The sequence below is a fragment of the Leucoraja erinacea genome, chromosome 1 (assembly GCF_028641065.1).
Source record: "Leucoraja erinacea ecotype New England chromosome 1, Leri_hhj_1, whole genome shotgun sequence".
In the NCBI taxonomy this organism is placed as follows: domain Eukaryota; kingdom Metazoa; phylum Chordata; class Chondrichthyes; order Rajiformes; family Rajidae; genus Leucoraja; species Leucoraja erinaceus.
This window is the reverse complement of record NC_073377.1, coordinates 161,112,830-161,125,569: the sequence shown is the minus strand read 5'-3', so window position 1 is coordinate 161,125,569 and position 12,740 is coordinate 161,112,830. Positions and strand designations below refer to the sequence as shown.

The 12,740-nt window shown below is 44.3% G+C and overlaps 1 protein-coding gene across 1 annotated transcript in view; it reads right to left on the bottom strand.

Annotated features, from left to right (window-relative positions):
• fhdc1 (FH2 domain containing 1) overlaps nucleotides 1-12,740 on the bottom strand; it is a 108,635-nt gene that overhangs the window by 24,457 nt on the left and 71,438 nt on the right. Inside the window, 1 exon segment of the mRNA XM_055646922.1 lies at nucleotides 10,178-10,280. Within this exon segment, the coding sequence (XP_055502897.1) occupies nucleotides 10,178-10,280 (103 nt within the window).

Genomic DNA, 12,740 nt, shown 5'->3' with positions numbered 1-12,740 from the left:
CAGGGACAGAGTCCCCCTAGTCCTCACCTTTCACCCCATCAGCCGTCAAATAGAAACATAGAAAATAGGTGCAGGAGTAGGTCATTCGGCCCTTCGAGCCTGCACCGCCATTCAATATGATCATGGCTGATCATCCAACTCAGTATCCCGTACCTGCCTTCTCTCTATAACCCCTGATCCCTTTAGCCACAAGGACCACATCTAACTCCCTCTTAAATATAGCCAATGAACTGTGGCCTCAACTATCTTCAGAGAATTCCACAGATTCACCACTCTCTGTGTGAAAAATGTTTTTCTCATCTCGGTCCTAAAAGATTTCCCCCTTATCTTTAAACACATACACACATAATCCTCTGACATTTTTTCCTCACCTCCAACGGGATTCGGCCACTAGCCATATCTTCCCATCCCCATCCATTTCCACGGAGACTGTTCCCTCCGCAACTCCCTGGTTAACTCATCCCTTCACACCCAAACCACCCCCTCCCTGGGTACTTTCCCCTGCAACCACAGAAGATGCAACACCTCCTGCATGACTCCGTCCAAGAATCCCAACAGTCCTTTCAGGTGAGGCAGAGGTTCACTTGCACTTCCTCCAACCTCATCTACTGTATCCGCTGTTCCAGATGTGGACTCCTATATATCGGCGAGACCAAGTGCAGGGGTCAGCAATCGTTTCTCTGAACACCTCCACTCAGTCTGCCTAAACCTACATGATCTCCCAGTTGCTAAACACTTTAACTCCCTCTCCCATTCCCACTCTGACCTTTCTGTCCTGGGCCTCCTCCACTATTAAGAGTGAGGCCCAATGCAAATTGGAGGAACAGCACCTCATATTTCTCTTGGGCAGTTTAGCCCAGTGGTATGAATATTGGCTTCTCTAACTTCAAATAATCCTTGCGTTTAATCCCCTCTATCCATCCGTCCTCCATCCCAGTTCTCCGACCAGTCTGACTCTCCTCCTGATTATATTTTATCTCTGCACGCTTCGTTGTCAACTTCCCCTAGCTAACAATGATCTACTCTACATTTCTCTTGATCCTCATCCTCATATCTCGGGTGTCTCCCCCTTCCCCGATTCCCTGTTTGAAGAAGGGTCTCGACCCGAAACGTCACCCATTCCTTTTCTCCAGAAATGGTGCCTCCCCCCACTGAGTTATTCCAGCATTTTGTGTCTATCTTGAACAGATGATCGATGGTCAGCATGGAATCGGTGGGCTGAAGGGCCTGTTTCCATTCTGTATCTAAAGTAAACTAAACTAAATATAGGCTATTCAGAAAGCATATCTTAATAGAAGGGTGTTATAAATGTGGAGATAGCTTATTCCAGCCCTCAATTAAAAACCTCTTATCAGATTGAAGGGGTGGACCATCACACTTCCTTTGTAACCACTTTGCACATCATAGGAAAAAAACTCATGTTCTACTGCCAGCTGTTGAGCTTTATCAGCCTTTGTCAAGCTGACCAGTTACAGCCCGTTTACGAGATTGTGTATGATATCCAGAATGAATATTTCAAATTAGTCCCCAACTGTGTAATCAAGTATTTCCATACGCTGAACCTTTCAAGGAACTAGTCCTCTTCAGCTCTCTGCGAAACAAGAGATGACAAGGGAGGGGCGTAACGTGAATCAATGTTTCATCTCCGAGACCAACATTGCATATATTCTAGAGTTAACTGTATGGGCAATTACATTGAACAGCAGAGACAGGAAGGTCCAGATGCTGGAATCTGGAGCAGAAATGAGGCACTAGAGAAACTCAACAGGTCAGGCAGTATCTGTGGAGGGGAATGGACGGACGATGTTTTGCGTTGTGATCCTCCTTCAGACTGATGGAGTAGAGGGGAGATAGAGAAAAGGGAGTGGGGCAAAACCTGGCAACTGATTGGTGGATACTGAGGGGGGGGGGGGGGGGTGTTGGTTGGGAGATGGGTGGAGTAAGTGACAACGGCAAGAAGTGAAAAGAAGACAAAAGGGAGCCAGATACGGATAAAATAGAACAGGAGTGAACTGTAAAACCAGAGGGAGGTATATGGGCGGAAGGAGACAGGGAGAGGAACAAAAATGGGGAACTCGGGGATGGGAGATGAGTGTGTGGATTGATAGGAGCAGGGTGACTAGGGTGGTAGGGGTCAGTGGGAGAAATCAGTGCGCATTGAGAACCCGGGTGGCAGGTGTAAACTAGAGGGTACAGGCGACCATTTCACTGATCACTTGCACTCTACAACCAAGGCCTGCTAAATCTCCCATTTTAACTTCCCTTCCCATTCCCATACCGACCTTCCTGTCCTGGGCCTCCTCCATGGCCACACACAAACGGGAAGAATAGCATTGTTTATTCCGCTTGGGTACCCAACAACCCAACAATGTGAACTTTGAATTCTCCAATTTCAAGTATTAGTATTAGGGGCATAGATAGGTGAGGTGGTGAAAGACGTTTCCTGTTAGCCGAGAGGTTTATAACCAGAGAAAATAAATTTAAGGCAAATGGCTTAGTGGAGATTGGATTAAAAAAAACATTTCGCTCAGCGAGCAGTTGGAATCTGGAGCACACTGACAGAGGAAGTTTGCCCTTGTCCCACTTGGGAAACCTGAACGGAAACCTCTGGGGACTTTGTTCCCCACCCAAGGTTTTCCGTGCGGTTCCCGGAGGTTTATGTCAGTCTCCCTACCTGCAACCTCCGGAAGCCACCTGCAACCTCCGGGAACCGCACGGAAACCTTGGGTGGGGCGCAAAGTCTCCAGAGGTTTCCGTTCAGGTTTCCTAAGTGGGACAGGGACATTACAATGCTACAACAGCAATGAAGTATTTAGTTGTGCACTTGTAACAATATGGCACGGAAGGCTCTTGATGGGGATGATTGGACACCGTGGGTCTCAAGGAATGTTTCCATGCTCTTTGGCTCTGGGAGTCTTTTGAAAGTTCCACAAGGATATTTGAACTTCCCCTTCAGAATATTAGTAGTCATCCATGTCAAATGCTGCTGACACTTGAACTGTACTATGTAAACGTTTCAAAGTAGGCACTAGGACACTTAAGAAGGCCTCCAGTGGCAAGCATAAGAATACAAGATGGGACACGATACTTTTAAAATACGATACTTAAAAGGTATAAGATGATCTCATTGTGTACAGCCTCCGAATAAATTGACTATTCTTTTTACAACTATAATCTTGGCACTCTTTCATTAACGTATGATTGTGCTTATGATTTTACTAGGCTGCGTGCAAAACAAAATATTTCATTGTATATATAGGTATATGTCACAATAAAGTAACTATTGAATTAATAAATGCTTCGGTAGTGTTATGATTTCTTTCCTTTTCCTCTAATGAGTATAGTACTTCAACTGGGGATTTTTTTGCATGTTCTTCATGGAGAAATGCATGAAGTTTTGAATGCTAACTACAAAGTTCTTAATGATCGTCATTTCTAGATGACAAGGTTTGGGTAACACTGCTCTGACGTTTGTTTGGTTAGCTCCTTCAAAGGTCACCTTCAATTTGACGATCATTGTAGAATGAATCATTGTGGCATCGAGGCAAATGCTTTACATTCCCCAAACCCCGGGGGAAGTTCTGAGGCAGGAAGCATTCTACAGGTGGTACAAATTTCATGTGAATAAGGGCAGTACCAATATCTTTATGAATACTAAAGGGAGAGAAGGAATGGAAACAATGAACGATCACAATCTGTAAAAGTATATCTGAATGTTATGGTGCAGGATAACCTGGAAGACGGTGGTTACAAAACAAACACCAATTCAGCAACTGAGGGCGGATTGTGTCAGGATGTGACACACAAAATGAAATAGACATAAATCAATTTAGGAAGCAGAAATGTGCGTTAAAACGTCCGTATGTCAAAGCATAGAGTTTTAAAACAAGATAGAGTTATAGAACACCTGGCTGGAGATAAAGGATTCACAGACAATTCACTCAACATAGGCAGGTTAAACATGCCCACTTAAAGCCCTGTCCCACAGTACGAGTTCATTCCAAGAGCTCTCCCGGGTTTGCCCTGATTCGAACTCGGGAGATTTACGGTAATGGCCACTCGTCGGGGCTCTCGTGGACATTTTTCAACATGTTGAAAAATCTTCACCAGTCTTCCCGTGCTTACCTGCCGTTAGCGAGTCTTCCCGAGTACCTGCCGTTAGCGTTACGAGCCGCTAAGAGACGTCCCCGAGCTCCGACGTACCCGCTACGTTCATTCTCCGTGCTTACCACGAGTTTGATTTTTTTTTAAAACTCGGGAGAGCTCTTGGAATGAACTCATACCGTGGGACAGGGCTATAAGACTTACCAAGCTGGAAGAGGGAAACGAGGAGTCCTTTTATGAAGGAAAACTCTATGTCAGGAGTGGCCACAAATAGGGCTGAAAATTGATAAAGATGAAACGCTGTAACTAGGCTAAAAGACAGGTGTGAAAAGATCCATGTCCATATGTATTTACCAGGGTCAACAACAGCAGCCTAGGTTTGGTAGCAAAGTGGTTAATAATAAGAGGCGTTGACTATCGGCTGCTAGAGGCAGGAGTTCAAATCCCACCATGGCTGCTAGTAAACTTAAATCCAAGTAATTAAATAAATTTGCAAATCTAAGATCAGGTTATGTTGATTGAAACCTCTGGATTGTTATAAAGGCCTAACTGCTTCTCGAATTTCATCCAGGAACATTTGAGGAGCCCAGAATGATTAAACTGGCTTGGCAAGAGGATGGTAGTCTGACAGGAGGGAGAGGAACAAAGGTGAAAGTGGGAGATTGAAATGTAGAAAGCAAAATAAATAGGTAAAAATAATTGAAATAGGAGAAAAGTTAAAAAGCCAAATATAAAGTTGCCATATCTAAAAGTACACTACAGCCATAACAAAATGGTTGAAATAAACAGCATAACTAGTTTCCATTACAGAAACATTCACAGTGTGAGCAAAGCTAGGAGCTAAATGTTCCAGGGCATTCAGCGTTTCAAAAGGAAATGTAAAAACAATATTAAGGACATGGGTCAGCATCGTTTATAAGGGATGATATCATTCGAGCAGATAGATGGCTCAGCATGGGAGAGAAGCAATGAAAAGTAACAAGGGATTGAGCTGTCAAAGTGAATCCCGATGTTATGGTTCAGAATAACCTGGAGGACAATGTTTTTAAAACAAACTCCAAATGAGCAAAAGTAAGGATGTGTTGTGTAAAGATATGAACGTATATTGAAATAGTAGCAATTTAATATTTTTCTGACCTCCTATGACAGGGCTCATAATAGTATGGCTGACTCAAGAAATCTGTGGTCAGGCATGAGAAAAATATGGGCTGGCAAATGGAATTGATTTTGGGCCTTAATGCTGGGAATGTTGGCCTGGCTATGGGGGTTGGTGTTAGCTTATCCTTCTTGTTAGCATTGGTGGTATTTTTCCAGTGTCCTGAGATGCCCACTGTACGTATTCCAGGTCTTAGACGTACATAGAAGACCAGCCAACACTCCTACCTTGTAGACTAAAGGGCCTGTCCCACGAACATGCGCCTACATGCGGCAAGCGCGACCTAAAGGGCCGGTCCCACCAGCATGCGCCTGCATGCGGCAAGCGTGACCAAACCAGAAGCGGGAGCCGCGCGGAGGTTGAGTGAGTGACATGGGCGTCGAGGCGGCTGCGGGCCGGCAGGCCGTTGCCGTGCGGAATTTTTAAATACGGTCAGTTTTTCGGAGCCCAGCGCGATGTCGGGACCAGCTCCGCACAACTCCATACGGCTCCGGCGATCAAAGTGGGACCGGCCCCGCGAGGCCGTACGGCTCAAGCGACCACGTTAGGTCACACTTGCCACATGGAGTCGCATGCTCGTGGGACAGGGCCTTAAGAGGTTTATGTCATGTCTGAGGTCCTGATCACATTTAAACTTTTCCTCAATTCATCCAGAGGCTTTAGGTTATCCTGACCACGCATTATGATCACTGTTGATTTATGTTGGCTTCAACTTGTCTTCCACGCCAGTTCCTATAACCTACAATTCTTCAATCTTTCATATATGTATCCATCTCCAACTTAGACAACAGACAATAGGTGCAGGAGTAGGCCATTTGGCCCTTCTAGCCAGCACCGCCATTCAATGTGATCATGGCTGATCATCACCAATCAGTACCCCGTTCCTGCCTTCTCCCCATATCCCCTGCCTCTGCTATTTTTAAGAGCCCTATCTAGCTCTCTCTTGAAAGCACCCAGAGAACCTGCCTCCACCGCCCTCTGAGGCAGAGAATTCCACAGACTCACCACTCTCTGTGAGAAAAAGTGTTTCCTCGTCTCCGTTCTAAATGGCTTACTCCTTATTCTTAATCTGTGGCCCCTGGTTCTGGACTCCCCCAACATCGGGAACATGTTTCCTGCCTCTGGTGTGTCCAAGCCCTTAACAATCTGATATGTTTCAACTTAAGTCATTCTAATTGTTTGATCTCCACCTCCTTACAGGGGGGAGAGAATCCATTGGTTTGCTACCCTGGGAGAGAAGACATTTCCACAAAGAGAAGATAGTTCTGAGCAAGCAAAGTGGTCCATAGTTCTGAAGATGTGGTCCACATTTGAATGAGTGGTGCTGCGGACCTTTACCAGCGGGGGGCAGTGTGGTGCACCGGGGGCAGCTGCTTATGGACCTTTGTCCTACAGATAGATGTATGTAGCCAGTGAATAGGTCAATAAAGGGCTTGGAGCTCTGCCTCCGAGCATGTTCACACACGCGTGGCCTGCTACATACACCTCCACACCTGAGGTTTCGTAAATCAAATAAGTACCTAGAATATCGAGGACAAATTCTTGGAACATGTGGGATGGGTTTCCTGATCACTATCTTGAGATGTGATAGAGGAAATAGAATGTTTCAATTCCGTGCTGTGTTGTGCATAGAGCTAATGTATAATCTCGCTGCAAAGGAGTTCATTGGAAAGATGACGTCAGGATGATAGCATTTCATGTTATGTATATTGTGTACTGTTACTTAATGTGATGTAGTTTGATGTTAAACTGCGATTTTCAATCTAATCAAAGGATTTTACAACTAATGGAGAACCAGGTGTAACATGCTGATTTTCAGTAGGGAAGAAAGCGAGTGTGGTTATGTTGAAGGGAATATAGAAAAGGTAAATAAATTATAAATCCAGGAGCTTGGGCACAGCCTGAGAGATGTTCTTCTGTGAGGATGAATGGATTAGTCTGGACTGTAAAGGGCCTGTCCCATGACTGCATGGGGCAAGCGCGACCTATCGTGGTCGCTTGAGCCGTACGGCCTCGCGGATGCGGGCCCACTTCGATCGCCGGAGCCGTATCGAGTTGTGCGGAGCTGGTCCCGACATCTCACGCGCGGGGCTCCGAAAAACTGACACTGTCCAAAAATTCCGTACGCACCGCCTCGACGGGCGTGTGCAGCATCTCGACGCAGTACGCAGCGTCTTGATGCCGTACATCACGCGCGAACATCCCGCGGACTTCGCTCGAACTTCACGTCACTCACTCGACCTCCGCGCGGCCCCCGCTTCCGGTTTGGTCGCGCTTGCCGCATGCAGGCGCATGTTGGTGGGACCGGCCCTGTACGGGGATCACTCAACCTCCGCGCGGCCCCCGCTTCCAGTTTGGTCGCGCTTGCCGCATGCAGGTCGCTTGCTCGTGGGACAGGCCCTTAACTCTCCAATTTTGCTCAATCCGGTCTGCAGGTGCGTTTTGTCCCTTCCATATTAAATGCCCAAATCAATGCCAGGAGCCCTAATCGGTTCGATTATTTGCGTATTTATGGTAGCGTTTTGATACAACTGATTAGCCCGAGACACAAGAGAGAAGAGTCAACAAGACTGCTGTTTTAAACAATTTTCATAATCACCATTACACCAGCTTATTGTTTCGGACTTATTTAGTTAACTCAGTTTAAATTTCGTAGCCACCAAGATGGGGCATGAACTTTTGGCTTAAAGTCCACGGCCAAGGTGGTGCTCCCTGCAAACATTTCATAATGACTGTGCAGAATTGCAAATCACGTGAAAGCAACCAATCCCTCTGGCACCTCACTAATGACCTCCTTCCTTGCAAGATCTAATTGTATCAGCCATGCTCAAGAGTTCAATATTCTTAGTTAGTATGACACAGGAGACAGCCATTCAGCCCATCAGATCCATGCCAGCTCCCTGCTGAACAATCCCATCTGTCCCATTTGCTGTAGCCCCAAAGGTTTTCTCTCACAGAGGCCCACCCTTGGATAATATTTCCAGTTATCTGCACAACGGTGTGATTTACAGCAGTCGATCAACACACTAGTACATCTCTGGCATGTGGGAGAAAACCTGAGTACACGGCAGAAATGTATAAACTCCACGTAGACTTTAACCAAGGGCAGGATTAAATCTGGGGCCTACCAATAATACAGTACCACTGTTCTGAACTGTGAACAGCAGAAATCTGGCACCATTAAGTCTGTAGAGAAAAAGGTGCACAGAGGCAATTTTCAAGAGCTCCAGATTCTGAAGTGGCTAGACAAATAATTGTTGTATGTTTGCGATCACACAAATTTGTGAACTATGATTACAAGTGGGAAGATGCACAGAGAGTATAAATATAATGGAGACATTGGGCAAAAGGAATGTTGGGTATAGCAAGACATATAGTACATAAAATGAACTGTATAGATCTCTAATGGGCCTGTCCCACTGAGGCGACTGTTTAGGCGACTGCAGGAGACGATGCGGTCGCCACATGTTCGTGGGTGGTTGCCGGGGAGTCGCCTTCGTGGCCGTGAGGAGTTCCCGCATTCTGGGAACTAGTCGCGGCCTCATTATGGTCGCCGTGAATTTTTCAACGTTGAAAAATTAGCGGCGACCAGAATGAAGCCGCCATGGAGAGTAGCGAGAATTCTCGTGCCGTAGGTGGGTCGGCAGGAGGTCCTAGCGGGTTGCCAGGAGGTCGAAGGTTCTCGTAGGTTGTAGCCGACCGGTGTTGACCGGTGAATTTCATTGGGGGAAAAAAACGTAAGCAGTAGTTTTCAGAACCAAGGATAACCGACCGGTAATGTTAAATGTCCGCCGAGCTTCACAGCCGTGTATCTCGGGCTTCTTAAAAGTTGGCTGGCTTCTTAAATGTTGGCTGGCTTCTTAAATGTTGTCTCCACTCCTTCTCCCCCCCCTCTTTTAAAGGACTTACCGTGCTGTAGCTGTCTTAATTACAACGCCAACCTTCCTGTTCATCGCGGTGTGTGTCTGTATCACCTTGGATTTGCACCGTGTGCACTACCCCCGCTTGCCCTGTCACCTGCCTACATAACGGGCTGCTGAAGGAAGCGATGTGTGTGTGTGTGTGTGTGTGTGTGTGTGTGTGTGTGAGTGTGTGCGTGTGCGTGTGCGTGCGCGTGTGTGTGTGCGTGTCCCACTCTGACAGTCGCCGTTCCAGTTGCCGGTTTTTTAGGCGACTGCTGGCAACTTGACAGTCTCCGGCAGTCGCCTGAAAAATCGCCTAAGTGGGACAGGCCCTTAAGAGATAGAAACATTGAAAATAGGTGCAGGAGTAGGCCATTCGGCCCTTCGAGCCTGCACTGCCATTCGATATGATCATAGCTGATCATCCAATTCAGTATCCCATCCCTGCCTTCTCTCCATACCCCCTGATCCCATTAGCCACAAGGGCCACATCTAACTCCCTCTTAAATATAGCCAATGAACTGGCCTCAACTACCTTCTGTGGCAGAGAATTCCACAGATTCACCACTCTCTGTGTAAAAAATGATTTTCTCATCTCGGTCCTAAAAGACTTCCCTCTTATCCTTAAACTGTGACCCCTTGTTCTGGACTTCCCCAACATCGGGAACAATCTTCCTGCATCTAGCCTGTCCAACCCCTTAAGAATTTTGTAAGTTTCTATAAGATCCCCCCTCAATCTTCTAAATTCTAGCGAGTACAAGCCGAGTCTATCCAGTCTTTCTTCATATGAAAGTCCTGACATCCCAGGAATCAGTCTGGTGAACCTTCTCTGTACTCCCTCTATGGCAATAATGTCTTTCCTCAGATTTCCTCAGACAGGAGGATGAAGACCTGACTTGGCAGCGCCAGATAAGTGGAATGTTTAATTTGATCATGTCCTGAACCATCCCATAGTCAAAAAACAATTAATCATCTGATAGGTTCTCGTTATGGAGCAGTAAAAAAAGTTATTGACCTCTTCTGCTTCTGGTAATATTTTGAGCAGTTCACGCAGTTTTTCAGATCCATAAGCCCCACTCCTTCCAGTCCGAATATCTTCAATGATACACTGATTTGACCTTAAAAAAAAAACAAACAGCAAAAGAAAAATTAACACTTTGGTGATTCACCTTTATTAAAGCAATTCCACAGAACGTTTCATCCCAAATTTCCAGGTTATTTGAAATTTTTAAAATTGTGTCTACTTTAACAGCAAAAATCATGCATCATAATTATTGATATAATCTCCCAAACTTGTATCTGATACATTAATTTCAGTGATGCCTTACCGGAGGCAAATTCTGCAAATTACAAGTCTCTAATTGACTGGATTGAAGCAATTTGAGGTGATGCGTTGTCAAAACAAGTTTGATATGGATTTTTCTCTAGAATATCTCAGTACGAATACTTTAAATATGCCTTCAAGCAAGGATATTTTGCAAACTAGAAATATTATTCTGACAGCAACAATGAACATCATGAGAATAAGATAAAGAGAAACATTTTTCCCATCATTTCTTCTTCTATGGCTGGAGATTTGCCTGTTCAAAATCTAAATATTTCCAGTGACTCAACTGCTATTTATGGTTATGTCTTTGACTTTCATCGACTGACAATGTTTCTACAAAGGTGACGCATCCTAAATCATAACATGTAATCCAGCGGCACAAGGCAAGAGAAAACGTTTAATCATTTAAGAAGCAAAGTTAAGTACAGACATTCAATAAAGTATTTAAATTGGATTCTAAAGTCTTTTCGAAGCATTCTTTGTCAATGCACTGGGTGTGATTTAATCAACTGATGCTTATAACCATTATATCAAAAACAAGTTAAGACACCAATTTCTCAAATAGACAAAACAAAAAGCAGCCTCCAGATTGAGAAGGGGAGGGCCAAAGAGAGACAATTGCTTTAAAGAATGCAGTGAGACTGGCACCATCTGCTAGTCACAGTGCCTGAAGTGAAAGGCAATTCATCTAAAAACATCTATCAGCGCAATAAATAATTAGTGATAAAGTCTGCGGAATTCCTTCACATTCCAGCCTCCAAACACCTTGCATGACTTTTTATTTTGAAATGCATCAGATGAGGTGACCATTTTAAAAGAGTGACTTTTTCAAATTCCCTTTCTTTTGAACAGTGCAATTCCCACACTATCTATCCTCCCAGCATTCAGTTCAATGGCAGCAAGTCTGTAGCTAAGCTCCATCTGTCCAATCAGGTTGCAATTTCCTCTCTCCCTAGTCATCCCCCCCCCTCACCCTTATGCCACTGTATTCTCAGGGAGAGAGCAGCCTGCTCCTTGGGGACTCAGATTAGATTCCAAACAAGTATGGGCTCCTAAATAAGGATGGGCAGAAAGAAACAAAAATATAAGTGCAAACTCTCACTCAAAAAAACCCCCATAATGTAGGAGTTTATGTTATGTTACTTGTTTTTAACCCCCAGTGGTTATTCTGTTTACCGTTGCTGTGGCAACTTGACCCACAGACACAGACATTTACAATGGGGAGGACCGGGGAGCCACTGAAGCTCAGTGCAATTACTGAAGCTCTTCAACCTCAGAGGCCAAGTGCTAACAGCTGAAATGAGCACTCACAAATGTTATTACCTGCTGGACTTGGGTTTTGTGTTTGATATCTGAAGTATCAGGTTTTTTTTAATATAAGGTTCTACATCTTTCAATAACCTCGTCTTCCCCCATAAGTATAACATTTAACAGAAAATTCTCTCTCTTCAAGGAAATATTTTTTTAAAAACCCAGATCATTTCTGCATTTATTATCATAAAAATTAGCACTGCTCTTTATTAGTAGCTTTTCTGAAAGGGAAAACCAATGTCACAGGGAGATTTTAAAATGATGTTTCGATTAGGTTTCAAAATTTATCAACTAAATTGTATACAGTTCAATTCTAATATACAACCCATTAATTGCCTCACATTCAACATACTTAAGTTATTTTCACCTAATCATAGGTACAATTGTGTTTATGATAATATCTCAATTAGTTCTATGTGTTCTTTTTGCCTCTCGTGTCCCTAAAATTAAAATTAGTAAAGTAATCTACCAATACTTGTAGTAGTAATAGTACTACAAGTAGTAATAGTCTACTAGTCTCTGATTGACTCATTTGCTTACTTTTTCTTCTAAGTTAATGATTAATTTAAAAATGGAGGGGATTCTGAGAGACAGGAACCACATGCATTTGGAAAGTGAAGGACTGATTGGGGGGTAATCAGCATGTGCTTGTGCATGGGGAATTGTATCTCGACAATTTGATTGAGTTGTTCGAAGATTGACCAGAAGGTGTCCAGAAAGATTGACAAGATTGCATTTGAGATAGTCTACATGGATTTCAGCAATGCCTTTCACAGGGTAACACATGGTAGACTGGTCTGGGAGGTTGGGACATATGGTATCCATGGTGAGCTAGCCAACTGGATTCAGAATTGGCTTATAGGTAAGAAAGGGGGTAGGGTTGTTTTTCAGACTGGAGGATTGTATCAACTGGTGAGCCACAGGGATTTTTTTTTTTCAT